This window comes from Littorina saxatilis, linkage group LG8, assembly GCF_037325665.1.
Source record: "Littorina saxatilis isolate snail1 linkage group LG8, US_GU_Lsax_2.0, whole genome shotgun sequence".
NCBI lineage: Eukaryota > Metazoa > Mollusca > Gastropoda > Littorinimorpha > Littorinidae > Littorina > Littorina saxatilis.
The window spans coordinates 6,954,143-6,976,642 of NC_090252.1; the positions used below are offsets into that span (position 1 = coordinate 6,954,143).

Sequence of the window (22,500 nt, forward strand, 5' to 3'; positions counted from 1 at the left end):
AACAAGGATTTTTAGTGTGTGTTTGTTCTTCTGTCTAAAAAAAAAGAAAAAAAAAATCTGCTTGAAGTAAATACACACAAAAATTTTCATCTCCAACTGCTGAGTCCCTACATCTTTTTACCCCATCAAATGCCACTCTGTATGCCCCTTTAAAAATTGATTGCAATATATATATTCCTCATCTTCTCCTGAATTCAAAAATATAGAGATGTCACGTTTACTTTGAACATTTGCTCAGATTGTTTTTTAGTGCTGATGGTTTCTTTTCAGGCCGACAGATTGTCTAAAATATGTATTGCTTCATGTAAATGACTTTTTGTTCTTCTTTTCTTCCATTCAGCGGACACAAGACTACGAGCAGAGCAGAGCGGCAAGATAAACATCAGTTCTTGCTGCTGGAGAAGGTTCTACAGGAGCAGATGGACCTGATGCGACTAATTTAGTAATTGGTCGCCAAAGAATCATGGTGGAGCCAGAGCCTGTGCTACTGTTCGATGGAGTCATCTTTTTACTGTTGAGTGTGGAAGATGTTGAAGGCACATGATGGATCTGTCGAAGGAGTGATCACTGGTAGGTGGCTTTGAATGTTATTGTTGAAGCAGACCAGTCATGCCTGTGCTATTTTCCCCAGATAACTGTAGCAAGATCTTGTGAGAGTGACATGTTATTGTTAGACGCTCTTTAGGCTTTAAATGTTACCTTGAGTGTGTGCTTTTTGGAGGATGCCAGATGTCATCACGGTTCACGGGTGTATCTTAACTGTTCATCAGTTCTCAGTCATGACCAGTTTCCCATTATCCTGGGAATTCATGCAAGGTTTATGCGTATTGGTCACATTTGTGAATTTAACCAACACATTTTGATGATAAAACTATGCTTATGGGTACGCACAATGATGGGCCTCTTTTTCTCATGTGGGGTGCGGAAAATGCATGCACCACTTTGTTTTCTGTGATCATTGCATCTGTGAGAAATAATGCAAATATTGCTCTGTGGCCAGAGCTGCCATCTGCTAGGTTTTCAGGGATGTAACAGAAATTGCTACGCTGTTTCCTCAAGTTCAAAATTGCAAGTGCTACACTCAAGCAAATAATCACAAACATGCAACAGTGCCTTCTTGTGAGTTCTGATTCTCACTTTGTGTAGGCATCGGATTATGGGTCAGAAAAAAATTGTCCACACTGAATAGTATCACGGTTGACGCTCTCTTCTAACTATGTTTGTGCTTTCCAAATGAAGATTTGTGAGATAGTATTGAATGATTGATGCAGGTCACCTGAGGTGTGTGATTACATTTTATGACAATGCTACACTCAATCACCATTTGCTCTTCTGAAAACTTTTTTTTTAAAGCAAGTGCGATTATTGATTTTTTGTTCCAGGTGACAGTATGATGCTTCCAGATTGAATTGTTTGTATGTGAAGAAGAGCTGTCTGAATATTTGATTTTTGGAATTCAGTTGGCTTGTTTTGTTTGTTTCAGATCCATGACCATGAGCTCGGTGTGGTTGGTGGACATGAACTAAAGACGACTACTGATGCTGTGATGACGAAGGTGTTCCATAGGCTACACGGTTGCTGACAGGGGGCTCTGGGGGAGGGCAGGGAAAGAGACCATGGTGTACGCTGCGACTAAAAGCCATCGACAGTGAGTTGTTTTTCATAATTTGTAAAATCATCCTGGTCCTTTTAGGAAGAAGATAAAATCCATGTCTACAAAACAACAAGTTATTTCTGTCTCAAATTTTGTTCTTTGGAATCAATTTTAAATTTGCCATGTTTCACATGTGAATGATAGTTGTCAAAGCTTTTACGCTTAACATTAAATTGCTAGAAGCCAAGTTCCTGAGCTCATTTGTCAGTGTCATGGATTTTCGACTACATACGAAATAAGGATGTTAGCAAACGGTATGATGTCGTCACATATGCGTCTGCACGTCACAGTACATGTATTATGAATTTCCGAAGGCCCCCAAAGAAAAAGTCATAGTAAAGGTAACTTTAACCACTTGACTGCCTTATGACGGGTATACCAGTCATGCGCTTGTGCAGCCGCAGCGCCTTAGGACGGGTAAACCCGTCTTCTCCGTTCCGGGATTTTCCAGAAATGCTACGTCACTGCTGACACACAAATAGCAGCCAATGGCTTGGTAGGATACCTCATTCTCATGAATAAACATAAATGGTGACGCGGTTTTGCGTTTGAAGGCTATTTTCGGCCTTGTCGACAGGGTATGGGAGAGAAATCTCGACTCGTCAAAATGGTTAACGGTGACTGTCGACCGGGCCCTAGTAGGGAAAAACAAAGCCGGACTGACGCTACAGGCGGTGCAAATGATTATGGATACTGACAGGGGAAGATCTTCTTTCGGACAATTCGTTGGAAACAGGTAGATGACAGTGATTATAATCCTTTCTTGGAGCGAGCAAAACAGCCACCTGTGTTTGATCCACAGGCACCGGAAGATGCGCCGGGCTGATTTTTCAAAAGTTCATATTTAAACATCATTATAAGCCAAACTAATTATCATTTCCATGATTAGACACTAAAAACAGATTCTTGGTTCAATTTCCTTTAAAAACAACATAGGTTTTACTTACCTACCTACTGCCAGTTTGAAGCTAGATTTTTTTGTGAATTATTACACCCCAAACTCCAATATTCCCTGGCAGTCAGGAATGCACATACCCAAGTTTTGATTGGCAGCGAAAGGGTTAAAACAAATATTAGGGTAGGTATTTTTTTTTTTACTTCTCTTCTACAAGGATTACAATGTGTTGTAATTTCCTAACTCAAGTATAGTTGGTGTGTTGTAAAAGCGTATGGTGTGTATGCAAGTTTGTGTGTCTGTATGATTTTTAGCAAGTTTACAGGCGTCAGGAAATAAACTTGAGACTTTTCTCAAATCAGTGATAGTTGTTTGATGATCTAAGTTCATGTTATTTTTTGTTTTGTCATGCAGAGGCTGTTCCGTGAAGCTGTACGGGTGCCACAGGTCAAGACCTTGAAGACGGCCGTTCAAGACTGGTTTTTGGAAGCCTGTGATAAAAGAAAGAGACAACAGGCCATGGAAGAGCCTTCATGATTTGGTTTGCAGTAATTGAACTTTGTAATCTCTGTAGGCTTATTTACAATGCTAGTTGCAAAAATTTGATGAATGTAAGATTTGACTCGCCTGAGAAATTGCTAGTGAGTAATTGTATTTCACAGTTCAGGTCTGTGTGGCTGATGGGTAATGTACAGAAGAGTCTGGGGTTTTGTTGGACATTATTTAAGCTAAGCTTTAAACTTCACACTCTTCTACAGATGATGTTCAGACATGATGTACCCTTTTAGGTTGTGTCAGAACGACAGAAGACTAAACTGGAAGTGCTCAACTACCATTACTATCAGTGGAGACGCATGGATGCATTTGAACTTTTCTTGTGGGTATCCCATACTAAAAATATAGAATACATGATTCTGGAAAAGCTGTTCAAGGGCACTTACACACTATATTCGATTTTTAATACACGACTCAAACCTTCAGGCTAAATTAAAATGAATAAAATACAAGTATAAAGAGTTCAGAAAAGAAGAAAACAAAAAGTGAACAAATAGAAAGAAAAGGTTTTAACAATTCCTTGTCATTTATGGGAGTCGAACGCAAACAACCTAGGCAGCTTGAAGGAGACAATGCATGATGCGGGTTTTTGTTGTTCTTTATTATTTTTTGGAGTTGAGTTGAGAATTTAGAAGCGAGACTAGAAATATACTTTTTTTTTTTTTGCTGTTAAAACCGTTATGATTGGATTTCTATAGATGTAAGTCTTGGTGCACCTGATAAAAATTTAGCCCTTGAATGCAGGCAGTGTAAGGTAAATGAAGCAAAGTTCTCTCCGAAAAAGCAAAAAAAATGCATTTCAATTATATTGATCCTCGCCACCTTATTTTGTTTGCTAAGCAGCTGGCCGCTGGAGACTTGTCTATCATTTTGTGAGTAAGCTGCGTGTTTTACATCCATTTTGAGATGGCAAACCTATGTTTTACGCAGTCTGATAAGTTTTTTTTAATTTATGAGTTTTATGTCATGTTTTTTTTTAAATTTATGAGTTTATGTCATGTTGGTGTGCTTATACATATCAGTGGAGAAGGGGCATTGAATAAGTGTTTCTTTTTGATATCATTGTTCTGAATTTTGACTATTAGCTGGCATTTTACCTTTTGTTTCATTATTGTAGTTGTTACTTTTGTGTAGTGAAACTTGATAACTCACTGCTGCCCATGTCTAGGTTGTGTCAATTGTTTTTTCTTCACTGAACGTACCACTGATTATCAATGACATCAGGGTTTTGTTCTGTTTTTTCTCTGGCATTTGAATTTGCTTCAAATCATTGTGAACTTTTTTTTTCCATGCAAAGTTACTGGTATATGTGAATATGTTAACACACTTCAAATCAAAACCTGAAATGTCTCCTTTTTAAAAGTAATTTTTTTAATTTCTTTTATTTAAATGGTACACATTCATATGATTGTCTCCCTTTTTTTTCCTTTTTCCTTTTTTTTTTCTCTCTCCTTCTCTTATTTTGTTTTTTTCTTTCTTATTCTTCGGATTGTTCTTCCTTTTATCTTCTTATCCTCTTTCTCTTGCTTGTTCCTTGTCCCAGTATGCTTTCATGCCGCCCCATGTAATTATTTTGTGCTCCATCCACATCTGAATTTCGTTCAGCTGCCTTGTCCGAAATGTGTGTGGGGCACATATGTATGTTTAATGTCAATGTTCATGTTTCAAGTTCCTTGCTTTGTGAATTGCATACCAATGTTTTATGCAGTCGTGATAGATTCTAAATGTATGTGTTATCCTAGTTTGGTGTACATTGACTGGATTTCGATCCCTGGAGAATGGGCATTAACTAAGTGTTTGTTTGTGATATCATTAGTAATCTGAAGTTCAACTATTAGCTGGCTTGTAGAACTTTTTTTCTCTTTTTGTTGCTGTTCTGTATTCAAACATGTTGATACAACTCACTGCTGCCTATGCCTAGGCTGTGCCAATTATTTATTTATTTGTTTACATCAATGTGATATAGTGACGAGTGTACATCAAAATTCTCTCTTATAAGTTATACTGGATTCTTCACTGCATGTACTACGGCGTATCGATGATGACTATCAGGGTTTTGTTCTATTTATTCTTTGTTCTGCCAATTTGAATTCTGCTTTGAATAGTATTTTGATCATTTTTGTTTCCGTGCTGCTGGTATGTCAAAATGCAGTGAAATTAAAACCTGGAAGTCACAATGGCAATAAGCGAGATTCAAATCTCTCCTTTGTTTTAATCAATTTATTTGACTGCATTTTTGTTTTAGAACTTGTACATAATTATGATCATCTCTGTTATCGAACCTGCACGCTTGACCTTTGTCTTTCTGGATCAATACAATGTTGTGCACTGCCCATTATTTGTTTGTGAGTGCGTAAAGCGGTTGTGTGGTCTGCGTAAAATTGTGTAGGTCAATCGTGACATCTGCGTGGAGAGTGCGTCAAATGCGTGAGAATGCGTAAAGCAATTGTGACATCTGCGTGGAGAGTGCGTCAAATGCGTGAGAATGCGTACAGCAATTGTGACATCTGCGTGAAGAGAGCGTAAAAAGCGCGTAATGCCTGAGAATGCGTCAATAATTCGTGACATCTGCGTGGAGAGTGCGTAAGATGATCAGGACATCTGCGTCAAGAGCGCGTTAAATGCGTAAAGCAATCGTGTCGTCTGCGTGGAGAGCGCGTTAATAGCGTGAGAATGCGTAAAGCAATCGTGACGTCTGCGTGGAGAGTGCGAATTTGTCTTGGTGTCAAATAAGCGTGCGCTGGAGGTGCGTATGGTCTGCGTAATCTGAGGGAAAACGAGTGTGTCACGCATGTATTTCGCTTTGCAAAATCGCGCGCGTTACGCATGCGTCCAGTGCAGTTGTTACGCAGAGTTTGGCGACTGCGACACGCATTCGCTGCGCAAAATTTTGCTGGCTGGGTACGTGTGTGTGTGTGTGTGTGTGTGTGTGTGTGAGTGTGTGTGTGTGTTTAAGCACGCGGGCGTGCTGCGTCTGTTTCAGTGAGTGATTTTACAGAAAATTTTGATCGACCACTGAGCTAAGCGGATATTTGACAAATAAGGAACAACTAGTAATGTCTATTTTGTGAGATGCAAAACACGCTGTCGCGACTGAAAGGCCCAATGGCTGTGACTGTGTCGTTCTATGTGTGTGTGTGGGTGTGTGTGTGTGTGTGTGTGTGTGTGTGTGTGTGTGAGTGTGTGTTTGTGAGTGTGTGTGTGTGTGTGCGTGCTTGCATGTGTGTGTGTGTGTGTTTGTGTGTATGTGTGTGCGTGCGTGCGTGTGTGTGTGTGTGGGTGTGTGTGTGGGGGGTGTGTGTTTGAATGTGATTGTTTTAGTACGTGTTGGCGTCAAATAAAGACGCTTAGCCTTAACTCAAGTTGTTTTATCACAACAAATGAATGCTTTTGATTGGAGTCCCTGCATAAATACCATATCCTAATTAGTTACTTCCCCTGAAACAATCTTAGCAAGTACTTGCAATGATGAATTACTTCCCTTCAACCATAACCGACACATTTCACTTTGAGACATGACATCAGACTTGATTACAATCAACTTTTAATAAGCACATACATAAATATAAAAACATCAAAAATTTAATGAATAACATTAATATGAAATTTTAAATCTCATTCTCATTTTACCTCTCAGGACACACTAAATACAAATTGTATACACAATAATGAACAAATGAACCAAATTAGTAAACGTCCTCAACTCTCTCTCGCGTTCACACTTGTATTCTCCAAGACTACCTTGAAATCATAATAATCCAAATCATTTATTCAAGCATCACGTGATTTTGAGAATCAATAAATGATTTTTACTCAATGTGCATATTGTCAATGAAATGGGGTTTTTTCTTTCTTTTTTCTTCTTCTTTTTTTTTTACATTTAGTCAAGTTTTGATTTGATCTCAGTTGCATGCAGGCTGCTTCAACCCTTTTTTTTTTTTTTTTTTTTGGCGGGGAGCATATCCTTCTTTATTGATTTGTTTTTCTTCTTTTGTTTTCTTTATATATAACTATGTCATTAACAATACTATTTCTAAATATATTTTAAACAACTTTCCTATATAACAATTCCCTCTAAAAAAAAAATGCATACCTTATCCAGAGGGGATCCATATTATATCTATAAATACCAACACACATTTTGGCTATCACAATCAAATAATTCAGATAACTTATCATTGCCTTGGAACTTTGTAAATTTTCCAACACGACAAAAAAACACCTTCCTTTACAGTAATTTTAATAGTCATATTGTATTTACAATTCACTTTATCCTCAACGCATTTCCAAATGGACCTAATTTTCTGGCAAAAAATTAAAAAAACGTTCAATATAATCAATTTTGTTCTGACAATAAGTACAACAATTACTCGAGGAAATACCTATTTTATACAACAAAATATTTGTGGGATAAATAGTGTGCAATATTTTCCACCGTAACATTCTCTTATTTTAACTTTTAACATTTCCCAATCCAGTTGACAATCCAAGTCTTCGCTACAAAATCCTTCAATAAAAATATTCATTTCATAACATATAATCAATATCTTCCAACATCAAATTATTAAACTTCCAATAACCTTTGCCTCTTACAATCTCACTTACTTTCAATCGAACCAGGCACCCTCTATGGTCTGAAAAAGGAACACTGACCATGCCACAATCAAAGTTCAAATCAAAAATACCGGAGCTAACCCAAATGTAATCAAGTCGTCTGGCAATAAACGGAGTCTTTCTTGACCAGGTAAATTCCTTTGTATCCGGGTTGAAAAACCTCCAGACATCATACAAATCACATGTGTTAACCACATCATTAAATTTGGCAACGTTATCCCCCGAATGATTCTCGCCAGTTTTACATCCATTTCATTATTCAACACGCAGTTAAAATCACCACATACTATGATCTCATCGCATTCAAAACTTTTAATTTTTTTCGTCAACTCATCAAAAAAAATTAACTTTTTCTTTTGTTTCGTTAGGTGCATACACATTTACAATTGCAACTGATTTATTTTGTATTCTAATACATGTCGCTAAGATTCTCTTTGACGAGAACAATACAGAGACATCTTCACTAACATTCTTTCCAAACAAAATCATTTGACCGGCGCTGTGCGATGTCCCTTCATGGAACACGAAACCATTCTTCCATTCTTTCATCCACTCGTCAGACACACTCCCCGTTATGTAAGTCTCCTGTAAACATATTGCATCGTATTTCTTTTGTTTAAGAGAAGTAAACACCGATTTTCTTTTCATCTTTGATCTGATCCCTCTAACATTTAGAGAGAAAACGTTCAATGAAGACGCGGCCATAAGGAAAGTCCGTGGGCAATAACGGGGTCGTTATCCGTGTGGCACGTGGGGTATGTGCGATTATTTGTTGTCATACATGCCCTGCTTTCCAGCTGTGTCACTGGACAGCGGGGAATCCCCGCCCTCACGTGACCGCTTGGGAGTGGCCGATCGCTGTCTCGGTTGAAAGTCAATAGTGGCTTGCCGCGTCTCTCGCTTGTCTGTCTTTGTCTTTGTTGCCTTTACCTCTACCGTTCTTTTTGGCGTTCGATGAAGCTGCGGGAAGGGGTGTCGAAAGGAGAAGGGCTGGAGTCGAGGAAGCGATGGGGGGAGGGAGGATGAGGACAGAGTGCTCAAACTTCTCGCTTTCGGCGTCGCTGCCACGCTCGTCGTCGTCGTTGTCGTCATCGTGGTCGTCGTCAGCCAGTGGAGCGTGGCCCCCCACAACAAGAGGGTGGTCGACCGCTCCTAGTCCGGGAGGACGGTCCCATTCTGACTCCATGGCGACGGCCTGGCAGGCAGGGTCTCCCCTCTTGTGGCCACTGACGCGGCTCGCTGAGCCGGTGACGGTCGGTCTTCTGTAAAAGATTAAAAAAACATTCAAAATATTACATGTATGCATACTTATCCCATGACCTGCCTCTTTGTCTCTGTTAGCCGAGGAGGTGATTATTCTGCATATTCCATCACAACCATATGGATATCCCATCACAACCGAGTTTCGACCTCTACTGTCATTGGTCATTGTCTTTGATTTCAGAGTACAATTGAATAATTTATAGAGGTCATCTGCATATTCAGAGTTTACAGATGGACTACTTTTTTCAACATACGACTGAAATATTTTGTGGTGTCAAAGTCAATATCACGTATAGGTACAGGCCTACATGTGTCAATATTGAGAAAATAAAGAATACTTCATACGATACGCACATTCTGCATGGATTTAAAGAGCGGAGTCGAGATATTTCGCTGGCTGAAGCGACTGCATGGTCAAAGGCATGTTCAACGAGTATCGCGAGTGGGATCAAGGGACGATACTCCCTAATTTTTACACAGACAGCCATCTACACAGAACCGTGAGAGAGAGAGAGAGAGAGAGAGAGAGAGAGAGAGAGAGAGAGAGAGAGAGAGAGAGAGAGAGAGAGAGAGAGCAATCAAAACACAACCCAGTATGAGAGGGCAAATGGGCCCAAACGGAGCGCTCATTTAAGGAGGGCGAAATAAGTGAGGGCGCCTAAAATGAGCGCTCAAGTTAAGGATTGATTGGCTGGTAAAAATAGTTATCAATTTCTGTAGATGCACGCGCATTTATTGCGCCCGCATGTTTGGATCGCGAGTCGGTAAAAAACTTGCAATGGAAACATTGTCGGAACGGAGACCATAGTCATTGCTTGCCACCATGGCTTCACGAGAACACAGTTTTAAAGACACCCCGGCTAGATGTAACGGTGATCTCAAAGTGTTTGTAAACAAATTAAAAAATTCCACCAGAAGACCAAGAAGTCGGGATCGTTTGTGTTGATAATCATTGATCTATTTACTGTCAGTGTAGTGCGCCTTATTCATGGCCGTGGTTCGAAAATTGTGTTTGTATGTGTGTGTGCGTGTGTATGTGTGTATGTGCGCTTATGAATATATACATCAGTGAGGGGTTTAGGTAGGATATGTGGGTATGTGTATCAGTGAGAGGTCGATGTGTGTGTGTGTGTGTGTGTGTGTGTGTGTGTGTGTGTGTGTGTGTGTGTGTGTGTATGTGTGTGTTTGGGAAAATACTGACAATAAAAGAATCTGCCTTCTTTGAGTTACTGATAACAAAGCGCGATAAATATATATATATATATGTGTGTGTCTGTGTTCTTGGGAGTCAATCAGTATGTGTTTGTGTTGGGGGGAGGAGGGTTGAGGGGGGGGGGGTGCGCGTGTATATTTTATTTCGTTAGAAACATGTAAAGAAACATGTTCATTCTATTAGGGGAAGGGCTCCTAATATGGACCAGTTTTTGTTTCATGCTGATAACTAGGCTGTTTTCTTGCAGAGAAGTTTCATTTTGTGTTTGGTAGTCCTTCTCTCTTAGGTGAACCGTTAGGCCTAATTACAGTGTAATAGCTTTGATCGATATTCAGCAAAAATTAAATACAGAAAAAAATACAAATGGTCCATATTAGGAGCCTGGGCGCCTAATATGGACCAGTGAAGCGGCCTTTTCGAATCACTGTAAACAGCCCCCTATACTTCAAAATAACATGATACAACTTGGTGGGCAAGTCAGACTAATTAAACTATGCTTTAGATTTATGCTTTAGATTTATCTGTTTCAGGTTGATGAGAGCATTATTTGAAGCACACCAGGAAACTAAAGAAGCATATCAAAAACAGAGTGAAAATAAGTGAAATTATCAACTTCCACGAAAAGAAGACTATTTGTTTTGGTTTTTTTAAATCTCGAGGGCTAGTTATAGGTTATTTCCAGCAAGCTTCTTAATGAATTAATGAAAATAGCCTTTAGCTTTTATTTTCTTCGATTTGTTGAAGGTGGTCCAATATATTAGGAGACTCACACATACTTTGATATTTTGCAATTATTTTCTGTTTGCAGTAGAAACTCGGTGTCAACACTACTAACATTTTTACAAATACGGTCGTTGCTGTCATATGTAGTAATTTTTGTGTGATAAAATCGTTGGCTGTGGACAGAAACAAGTCCGTTTTAGGCGGCAAATTTAGAGTGAACCCTGCCAACAGTAAAAAAAAGAAAAAAGCCTAACGGTTTTGAGGTTTATGATTCTGCAACTGTTTTGACATGTGCAAGTTATCCAGAGAGGGTGAATACAGCCAATGAAATTGTTTTGAGCGCTCTTGCGCCGTTAGTTTGTCAGAACAGGAGGTGGTCCATATTAGGAGCCCTTCCCCTACATTTCGATTGTAAATGTCATTAGTTGTTTAAAGAACAAAGTACAATAATGTGTGTGTGTTTGTGTGTGTTGGTGTTTGTTGGTGTGTGTGTGTTGGTGTGTTTATGTGTGTATGTGTGTGTAGAGATCAAAGGGCCATTCGGGATTCCTTTTTTTTCTTTAATAAGCTGGAGCTAGTTGCACCCCGATTGTAGATGATTCAGAACACGAGCCAATGTACTTTCAATCCAAGCAAACAACATGCTATTTATAAATTACAAATTTCTCACATCATCAAATGCAGCTTTCAGCCGAATCTACTAAACATAGACACGCGGGAATATAGAGCCGACTCCCATGATTGATGCAAAGGACATGTTCGCCCACATGTTGCAATGTACATTTTCGGCAGTAAGCGGCACTGTTTATTCGGCGGAAGACAGAAATGTTTATGTGGCCCAAATATGCAATATATATGTTCGGTGAGTTATCTTTGCTTTGAATTCACGCAAGAACGCAACTTCTTCGCGCGACGCCATTTTGGAAAGCAATGACTGGTTTCGTTCCGACAATTTTTCCATTCCAAGTTTTTGGACAACGCGCGAGTAAAATGCCCTCCTTTTTGGAGCGCGAATCTATTGCTCGCCAAATAAACTGCGCCCTCCTTTTTGGAGCGCGAATCTTAAGAAATGTGATTTGATTGGCTAACTATTTTTACCAGCCAATCAATCCTTAACTTGAGCGCTCATTTTAGGCGCCCTCACTTATTTCGCCCTCTTTAAATGAGCGCTCCGTTTGGGCCCATTTGCCCTCTACCCCAGTCACCTGGTAGTTCGAAAACTCAATCTGAAACTGACATCGATTGTCGAAGGCCTGCCTGCGGTGCATAACTCTGGAAAAGTTGTCGTAGCTGGGAACCCGTTGAGATCCATTCCAACGCCAAAAAAATTATCAGAAGACTCACCATGAAGTCAAATCAAACGTTATGTTTTCTCATTTGGTTATTTGCTTTGGCTTTAAGTGTATTGCTTCGATTGATAGCTGAATCTGCTTGCAACCGTGCTGTTCAAGACTGTTCGAACTGTCGTCTGCTAGACGGGCTTGTGTGAATCCGAGTCGAGTCAACTGCGGGGTTCAGCGACAAATGAGGGAGTGGCACCAACATGAAAAGAAGAAGACGAAAAGAAGTTGGAGATACAGTTAAGAAATATGGGGAAGAGAAGAGGATGTGAGGTGTTAGATGTATCCAACCTTAGGTGTTCAAACTCAAGACCGGGACAAAGTAGAAAGCGATGTACCGCGACCGACTCTCAGTGCCGACATACAACTTCCAAGCTTTATTGCTTAACGTCTACAACAGGCGAAGTATTGAAGCTTTGGCTCACCTAAACCCGACGACTGAATATGTAAGTGATCCACGTGTGAAAACCAAAACAGAACAGCGCGATGACAGCCAACATTTTTATCCCCGACTGATAAACAGTAACACTGTATGCGAACTGACTTGGGTCAACGATCAAACCAGCACGGCCCGAACTGAATTTGTTGCGCTGCCATTATCGTGCGCAATTCTGGTAAAAGTATAAACCCGGTATGCCGAATTGAGTATAACGAAAGCCGATGTCAAATATACACAGGGATATTTTAAAATGATTTTCAAAATGTAAAAGCAGATAGCAGACCTTTTTATAAGCAATATGAATGACTGAATGTCCACATACAAGTCGAATAACGCCGTCCATTATGCTGACAAATGGGAACTAGCTTTGCGCATGAATTCATTGACATGAATTTCGACTGCGGAGGCTTTTGGCAAGCTGAAAACAGGCACGGGCAGAGTAATGGGATAAATAGCTTACACACCTTGTCCTAAATATCTTGCATATTTTCCCTCGGGTCGATGTTCATGTATTACCTCGCCAAAGGCTCGGTAATACATGAAAATCGACCCTCGGGAAAATATGCAAGATAATCAGAACTCGGAGTGTGTAACCTATATATACCTCGAAGAAAATGTATCTATTTTTCTACAGAAAGCGGAAGATATAACTTTGATTGTGTGGATGGAAGGTGCGTCTTCTGTGTATATGTGTGTACGTGCGTGCGTGCGTGTGTGCGTGCTTGCGTACGTGCGCGTGTGTGTGTATGTGTGTATGTGTGCGTGTGTGTGTGTGTGTGTGTGTGTGTGTGGAAGGGATTGGGGATTGGGGATTGGTGAATGTTTGTGAGTCAAACCACTTGTCAACTTTACCTTTCCAATTTCTGCATCCTGATGGCGAGGTAGGCAATGCTGCATGGAAGGGTCACTATAACAACAGCCATGCTCACGTATAAGCCAAGCGCCGGCATGTCTGTAAAAACAAGAAGAGGATGGACATACAGTGATTTTAAACTACCTTTTTGTGGCCTTGCTCGCGAACATACACACTTACACACACAGGGCATGCTCTCAGTTTCAAAAATGTTTTTTTTTTTTTAGCATAGCACAACAAAACCAGTTGTTATTTACAATTATTACCATTTCAGTGCCCCATATGGCTATTTTTATCAATCAAGACTGATCCTAGGTGACCTGCTAAATGTTATAACGGTCAGACAGGGTCTCTTTTTGTTTATCAAGATAAAAATAACAAAGACAAACAAAAATTGTGAATCAAGAATATCAGGTTGACTTATTTTAAGGAATGACACTTTGATTTTTAATAGATGTAGCCAAGTGGCGTACCCCGTCTCTTTGTGTGTGTAATCTCCTGCCCGACCCAGTTGCCTCCCCTGTCTATCGCTATTCCCTCTGTGTGTGTGTGTGCTAGTTACATTGGGTTTACCTTTAAATATTGCCCTTTGTGCTCGGAAATCCCTAACTTAAAATGGTGAGAAGCAGCAGAGTAACCTCTAACCATCAGTGCCTAATGAGAGACTAAATAATACCTGGTTGTCGTTGTGCACTGTACTTTATTGTTGTAAACCGGTCGAAGAAGTGTGTTTACTATTGTAGAGTAGACTCTTAACCGGATTCATTTCTAATCTATCTTATCCCAGATTTAGGTGGTAGGATCCCATAACTTTCCCCGTTTAGCTTGTATTTGAGTATTTTGTATCAGCTTTTTAACTGCTTGTAATAAGCCTTATTCTGTGTGTAACACAGACAGGGCTTTCTGCATCTTTAACGATCCCTATCATTGGGCAGGAATTTTAAGTACAACACCCCCCGTTGGCTTAGACCGGGTAGCCTCCCTATTGGCTTATCGCCACAGGGAGTCGGAGTGACCACTGTCTTTAAAAGGGTGAGCGATTAGTGACACTGAGCGAGCTGTGTGGTGCTCCTTTTGTGTTGTTGCCGTGAACGTGTCGAAGCTCTGCTCAAATTTGTCGTGAACCGGTCTAGCTGTGTAGTTTGGCGCGAATTTTGTAAGCGGTCGACTTGTGGTTTTAATTCCGAGACCTGTGCTCTTTGTGTTTCACGATTTCAGCGTCAGCAGCAGATTGTGTGGTTACGTTTCAAGTGTGCTCACTGAGGAGAATCTGTAAGTAACTAAATGCTTTATTCATTCCTTATGCTTTATTCTTATGTTTCATTTGATGCTATGATGTTTGCATATGTACATTTTGCCGCTGATTTGGTCCCCGGCGATGTCCGACCGGTCTCGGGTCAGAGTTGATGACGCCATTTTGATCTATCGGAGAGATGTGTTTTCTAGATCAGTTTCTAATTACTTTCATGATTTGGCGCTGAAATTGAGCGTTAATAACTTTTAATATTTGATGACCAGTTGTTCTAAAGTTGTTTCAGAGTCTTGTGAATTAAAGACTCGTAAGAGAATCAAGTAAGGCAGACTCGTTCTCATACGCTTCGTTTTCGCTGAGAAAAGCCTGTCTGACAATATTTTATGTCGAGTATACCTATGTTAGATCTCCTTTTACAAGGACAGTTTAATAACGATGAAGTCCGGTAAGGTAAGTCGAACCTTTCTCAGATTTCGGTTTTCGATGAGAAGGGATTTGAATACTTTGCTGGACGGAATTCCGCTTCGTAGCCAGTTTTGTTGAGGAACAAAGAGGTTCTCAGTTTTCGCTTCGCTGATGATCGTTCTTTGTTTCCAGCACTGTAACCGTAACTTTGTAAAGGCGAAGTGTACAACAACATGACATGCTTTATGAAGTTTTGTGATGCATTACTTTTCATGTGTTCGATCATGTTGCTGCATTTCAAGCCGTATGTCGTTGACGGTTGATTGGCTGATGTAAGATTGTAGTGCCCGCCATTTTTGACAGGCGTCCCCCGTGTAATGTCAGAGCGCCCCCCTTCCCCTCTTCCTCTGTTCAGGTATGTCCCTTTTTCCCGCCATTTCAGTTTGGGGAAAACACCTAAGCATAACTTGTACACATGCACACGGCTTACCTTCCCTGCTCATTTTCCCAGTTAAGAATTTATTCAATCAACAGCCATTGCCGGATAACATCTGAGGCTAGTTTAGGCTACCACTTGTTCAGACCTTAAGCAACCTGTGTGTTGGTTGGTATTCAGACTAGATGTGTTAGTCTGATTCTCACTCTCTCTCCCTGTCCTTTGTCAGGCTTTGTGTCAGCCACTGTCATGTTATGTATTCTTTCCTGTGTCACTCACATGCATTTTCATACATTGATATTTTGCTAGTCTTCATTTGTATTACCTTTTTACCTGTACATAGTCTTGTGAACTTTGATTGTCATTCCTTTTTACTGATTCAGGCACGAGAATGATAGTGATCGTAAGACCTCAAACAAACGGAAGATACTGTCTGCAGGCTGATGCACATTTTTGGCTCACGTAAGTGTAGCCTATGCGATCGTAACTTTGTCTGTCTGTGCGTGCGTGTGTGTGTGCGTGTGTGTGTTTGTTTGTGCGTGTGTATGTCTGTGGTAGAAACTCTAACATTTGAAGACGTCACATTACATTGACGTCACATAATGACGTAAGAGGGTTAGACGTCACGCGAAGGAAGTACTGAAAGTCTCGGTCATTATTATTTTGAGCGGGCCGAGACTCTGTTGGCAGTCGTGTCCCTGTAAGTAGGCTACATGCAGACAGACAGATCTAGATCTAGTGTCTCGCTTTCTTGCACAGTTTCACCTATGCTCTTTCTGTGTGTGTGTGTGTGTGTGTGTGTGTGTGTGTGTGTGTGTGTGTGTGTGTGTGTGTGTGTGTGACGGAGTGATTGAGTTTGTGTTACTGTTTGTCGATTTCTTACGTGAGCCTTGATGGCTTCGCCTCTTGCTAACTATTAATTCCCATGTTGCACTTTAAAGGCGGTTGCCTGCAGAAGAACTTTGCGACTGATAAAACTGAACATTAAAACAGACTTTTAATCTAAAGCGTTATCACGCTTCCCTGTAAAGTAATAGACTGTTGTCTAACGCTTCATTTTGACGCATGGGAGCGCGCGCTTACCCCATGCCTGAGTTATCTTTCTTATTCTTGTCGTTATTATTCAACTCGATGAAGATGTGTCTTCATGGCGATGAACATGCTTAATAATAACAATTATTTTGCAGGTGCGGTTCATGCAGTTGGTTAATTTATGTAAAGCATTTTCCTAGGCCTAGGGGAAGATGTTGGTTACTTCCCTTGACATTAGCTGTTGTGGAGTTGTTTAACTCACTGTGGATTCTCTTTCAGAGAATGCTGTGTCTGTAGGATTTTGGCTGTATTGTTACTTGTCTATATTTGTCATGATTATTTTGACAAATGATACATTCATTGGTTTATGCTTTGTATTATGTCATGTGTGACTTAGAAGGCATGTTGTTTATAATTGTATTTTCTTTTCTTTTTAGTGCCTTCTTTACACTGCTTTCTGGTTGCTACCAGAATAATAACCTTTTTTTCACTGCTTTCTGGTTGCTACCAGAATTCATAGTTTCTATTTCTGGTTTACACCAGAAATTCTGGTCTTACATTATATATATTGTTTCTGGTAGATAAAAGAATTGATAATTGCTATCTCTGGGTCAGTTATATACACATATTGGTTCTGGTTCTGGTACTGGTAGATATCAGAATTCAGAATTGCTATTTCTGGTTATATGTAAGCATTGCTATTTCTTGTATTAGAGTTCTGTTCATTGTTTCTAATTTATAACTTCTAGCATTGTCTCTGGTTGCTACCAGATTTTGCTAAACTGTTTTGAAACATTTCTGATTTAGATAAGCTACCTGAGTGGTTATTCTTAGTTACATTTTGCTTTAATAAAAGATAAGTTAAAGTAACCTCTGTCTTCGGTGTCTTAATTGTATGCTCCTCTGCCTGTGCTATATATCCTTTTCCTTCCACCCGACCTTCCCACAAATAATACACCTTACCATGTTAAAATACCGAAAAACCAATTTTGTTGGTGGGGGTGCGGGATACAGTATGGCAAGGCACCGCCAACCTTCTCAGAATACTAAGCTGTGCTCAGTGTCACGATTTAGTGACATGGACGAAGAAAGGAACACTCTGTTGGGTGCCTATCTCCAATTGTGATGGAAAGCGCCTGTGCTTGAGTCGGGGTGACGGTATGAAACCGCTGGCAGAGCATAGCTGAGCACGGGGATTTCGTTTTGCTGGGGTTACACGTGGGTGATTTTGCTGTCTGGGTAAATTCGGCTGTGACTGAACTGAATATGTGACACGCGGAGTCACGTGATATTTTCAAGGTTGTTTTGTGGGGACATGAAACTGGGCACTTCAACATTTGGCGGCCAGAGAGAAGGACAGGTTTCTTGTTCCCAGAAGTTTGTTGGTTTACAACACGTTGGTGATAGACCATTTCATGACAACGTGCCGTTCTGCAAGTACAGGAAGGGCTTCTGGGAACGACAAGAAGGGACCACTTTTCGCCGTCTACATGTTATTTTGACGACAAGGTCGTCAGGTGTGACTCTTGGCTGAGCGGGGGAATTTTCCAACGCATAAAGGAATTCAGCGCAAGAGGGGTGTGGCAGGAAAGTCGTCGACGGACGATAACCATACAGAGGAAGCGGATTCGCTTAAAGGATAGCTACTTACATTAGGCTGTTGAGGTAATAAATCGTTATCTAACGCCGTTGACGAGTCTGTGTTTGTGGAATGAAATACTCTCTGTTGTTTTTTCCAGGTTAGCGCATAATTTGCTCTTTGTGACGCTAAAATAATAATCTGTATATGGTTTTTGCAGATATGGAGAGAAGGAAGGAAAATAGCTGATTTGTTGTTTTAAAAGTTCGTTTGTGCAGGCCACGTGCTCGATGAAATATGTAAAGGTGACATGTTTGAAGGTGGAGGGTGAAGGGTTGCGTGGCATGTTTAGTGCACCGATGCTTTTTGTTGCAGCCTTCCTACCTATCTACTTATCTGCCGACTACGGGTCTTTGCGGGTATGCTGTATCCGGATCATCGTTGTTGCTGTAACCTGGTGTTCTGGCGGTTTGCTGTCGCTGTCGTCGTCCCACCAGCTACATTTTCTACTATTTCTGGTAGACTACGGGGAGGACCTTCAGCGACTGAGTGAGGCGCCTGATATCTCCACTAATCCCTGCTTCGTTTCCACGCCAGCCGGCACTTCATTCAACGGAGCAGTTGTGGAGATAGACTATTCACGGGTCGCCCACTCAGTGGCAAAAAGCTAAGTGTGCCATGTCATTGCGCCCTTCTTACCACCGAGTCATCTTTTATATTTGTGATTATATTTGAGTAGTGACAACGTGGGGTGTGTGACACCTGCATTTAACCAGCGCTTTTGCATAACCGGCTATCTTTCCTATCTATACACGGGATCAGCGTGTTATTATCATTTTCTAAACTTAACTGGCATTTTTGTCAGTGACCTATTTTTTACATTTTGAACGTAAAACATCTTTTGGAGTGAAGTCTCGAGGGAGGTGGCGTGTTAGTATATAAACAGGCGTCTGAAACTTATACTTTTGTTGATTCTATCTTTTTGTATGACTGCGAGAGTGGATCGTGGTGTGGTTATTTAGTTAGCAGTAACTAACCGTTCATAATCACCTTTTGTGATCTGTGAAACGTGACACTCAGCTCACTTGAAAATTGCATTGTCAAAGCTCACAAGAATCACATACAATTGCTTACTCAGTATACGTCAAATGCAGTTTTACACCATTTCCTTACTGTCTGATTTTGCTTCTGAGTATGTACCTTTCTCTTGCACAAGAAAAATCGAAGCAATGGAAATACCGAAAAGCATGTTCAACAGGATTGAGAGTGGAAACTGTTCACTTGTTCATATTCATGAGGTCAGGTGAGTAATTGACTATATGAAACCACGTGACTGGGATCACGGTAGGCCTCTGTTCAATGGTGTCTGCATTTCGCTGTTCGATAATTATTTGGTAAAAATGAGCAGGTAATAAAACCGTTATTTCTAATATGTTGACTGTTAGCAAATGATAACAGACATGTCTCGAAAGTAATATCAACATTCGCCTGAACGACTCATGCTGATATCCTATTTTCTGGACATGTCTGTTATCACTTGCTTACTGTCAGCATATTCAAAATAACTCCTAGTAAAATTAGTCAAGCAGCTACTCTGTCCACGGTCTTCGTCCTGCTCTTTATTCTTCACAGGCAAAAAGTTGACTTTTTACTACCTCACAACCTTTCCCATCTTTCGCTTTTCAGCGCTAACAGCATTTACATGTAACCACCACGAAAAAGCGACAATAAAACTGTAGAATACTGCCATCTGACCTGGCCAACAGATAATATTACGGTTCCCACACACAAAAAGACACAACTCAGTGAAATTTGGCTACTCACTCAAAGTTTTTGAATCGGTGTCTGGTTGTGTGGTATCTGCTGTGGTCCTGGTAAAGATTGTCCCTGCAAAATCAATGTAACTTAAACTTGTCACAAAGTAAATGGACGGGATCAATACCTGACGGTTGAGATTCTAAACCCGTACGTTACACATAAGCTGACATTAATGATAATTTTTGCATTAACACTTATGGCCGAGGATGTCTACACACACACACACACACACACACAGACACACACACACACATCACACACACTGACACATACATACACACACACACGCACGCACATACACACACACACACACACACACTGACACATACATACACACACACGCACGCACATACACACACACACGCACACACACACACACACACACACACACACACACACACACACACACACACACACACACACGCAGAATGTAACCAATATAAAATTACCATCAACAGTCAGGTTGCACGTTTTTATAGGGCCGCCGTCGTGTGGAACAATCTGACACACGTAACGTCCGGCAAACGCTTTTTTGACTTCAGGTATCCTCAATGTCATATGATTCGTTATGATGTTATTGAACTGATATCCTTCTGCCATCATGCAATGCGGCTTTTGACGGTGGAGGTGTCTGCACTTTAACACGGTCTCTCCTGTTGAAAGTAAATAGTTATAAATACACAAACAAATGAACAAATAAATAAACAAATAAATAAGTAAATGAATACCAATATAATTAAAACTAGAAATACAGTAATTAATCCTAGACCAACAGCAATGAAAACAAATTAAAACGTCCGCGAAGTGGACTTGTGTCCTGTCAGTTTTAATGTCAGTGTTTATCATTATACATGCACGTCAATATGTAATTACCTTGTTTGCTGGCTTGCTGGTGTCGAGTTGAGGGTATACCGGTACCCTACACGCCGTAGATACTAAGTCCCCCCGCGGGTTAGGGGGAAGAATTTACCCGATGCTCCCCAGCATGTCGTAAGAGGCGACTAACGGATTCTGTTTCTCCTTTTACCCTTGTTAAGTGTTTCTTGTATAGAATATAGTCAATTTTTGTAAAGATTTTAGTCAAGCAGTATGTAAGAAATGTTAAGTCCTTTGTACTGGAAACTTGCATTCTCCCAGCAAGGTAATATATTGTACTACGTTGCAAGCCCCTGGAGCAAATTTTTGATTAGTGCTTTTGTGAACAAGAAACAATTGACAAGTGGCTCTATCCCCTCTCCCCCCTTTCCCCGTCGCGATATAACCTTCGTGGTTGAAAACACCAAAGAAAGAAAGAAAGAAAGTAGATACTAAGGAAATCACAAGTATACAGAATGATAGCTCCGCAACAGCTTTCTTTTAATAGACTAACTACACCTTGAGTGATGCGGGGACAGGAAAGACAATTCGTGGAGAAATGAAAAAAAAAGGCTGCCAACTTACCCGAAAAATGATCGGGTGCGGAGAAGGGATAGTGCAGAACGAAAATACGGTGTCTGGTGTGGTTTATGTAATGATGAAAGTTGCAGGTTACAGTAGCGGTTTGACCGGCTGTGAACTGCCCAGCATCGCATGTGATGGGTTCCTTGGATCTCCCACATGTGAACATTGCGAAGAGCAACGTCAGGAGGCCAGCGAAGCTGCCCATACTTGGTACAATATGATTCTGCAAAGAAACATCGACATACGAACTTTTTTTTTATTCTGAGAGACGGATCACATCCTCCCAACTTCAAGTCAAAGACATTATCGTCAGTTCAATGAATCAGAGTGCCTATTGTTCGATAAATCGCTCAAAGAGTTTATTATTTCTTAAAGTACCGTAAAATCCCTAGCAAACGCCCACCCCCCCCCTCCGCACAGATTTCGGGTAAAAGTAGGGGGTGGGCATTTGCTAAGTATCCACCCCTTTGCAAGATAACGTGTCATCACATTTTCACGAGAGAAATAAAGTGGTACAACCATGTGATTTATGCAATTTTAATGGAAATTAAACACACCGTTTGTTTACACAAATAAATCTGTGCTAGAAAAAAAAACCCACAAGTGACCTTGATTCTTCTCATTCTCGGACTAACGTCAGCACAAACACAGTTTCTTCTCTTGTTTGGAGATCTGGTAGGGTTTGTTTGTTTGTTTGTTTGCTTAACGCCCAGCCGACCACGAAGGGCCATATCAGGGCGGTGCTGCTTTGACATATAACGTGCGCCACACACAAGACAGAAGTCGCAGCACAGGCTTCATGTCTCACCCAGTCACATTATTCTGACACCGGGCCAACCAGTCCTAGCACTAACCCCATAATGCCAGACGCCAGGCGGAGCAGCCACTAGATTGCCAATTTTAAAGTCTTAGGTATGACCCGGCCGGGGTTCGAACCCACGACCTCCCGATCACGGGGCGGACGCCTTACCACTAGGCCAACCGTGCCG

At 40.8% G+C, this 22,500-nt stretch overlaps 1 protein-coding gene and 1 long non-coding RNA gene across 2 annotated transcripts in view; one reads left to right on the top strand and one right to left on the bottom strand.

The window, feature by feature from the left end:
• LOC138972637 (uncharacterized) overlaps positions 1-4,550 on the top strand; it is a 4,800-nt gene extending 250 nt beyond the window's left edge. The window contains exons 1-3 of the long non-coding RNA XR_011457693.1: positions 1-570; positions 1,484-1,648; positions 2,964-4,550. The exon at positions 1-570 is cut by the window's left edge and continues 250 nt beyond it. This is a non-coding gene — a long non-coding RNA (uncharacterized lncRNA). The remainder of the gene's footprint in view (positions 571-1,483; positions 1,649-2,963) is intronic.
• Positions 4,551-6,456: 1,906 nt separating this feature from the next.
• The window catches only part of LOC138972652 (uncharacterized), a 22,544-nt gene continuing 6,500 nt past the window's right edge, over positions 6,457-22,500 (bottom strand). Inside the window, exons 2-6 of the mRNA XM_070345309.1 lie at positions 21,512-21,734; positions 20,521-20,724; positions 20,078-20,140; positions 13,549-13,648; positions 6,457-8,980 (exon numbers count right to left, since the gene is read on the bottom strand). Coding sequence (XP_070201410.1) covers positions 8,593-8,980; positions 13,549-13,648; positions 20,078-20,140; positions 20,521-20,724; positions 21,512-21,716 — 960 coding nt within the window. The 5' untranslated portion in view covers positions 21,717-21,734 and the 3' untranslated portion in view covers positions 6,457-8,592. The remainder of the gene's footprint in view (positions 8,981-13,548; positions 13,649-20,077; positions 20,141-20,520; positions 20,725-21,511; positions 21,735-22,500) is intronic.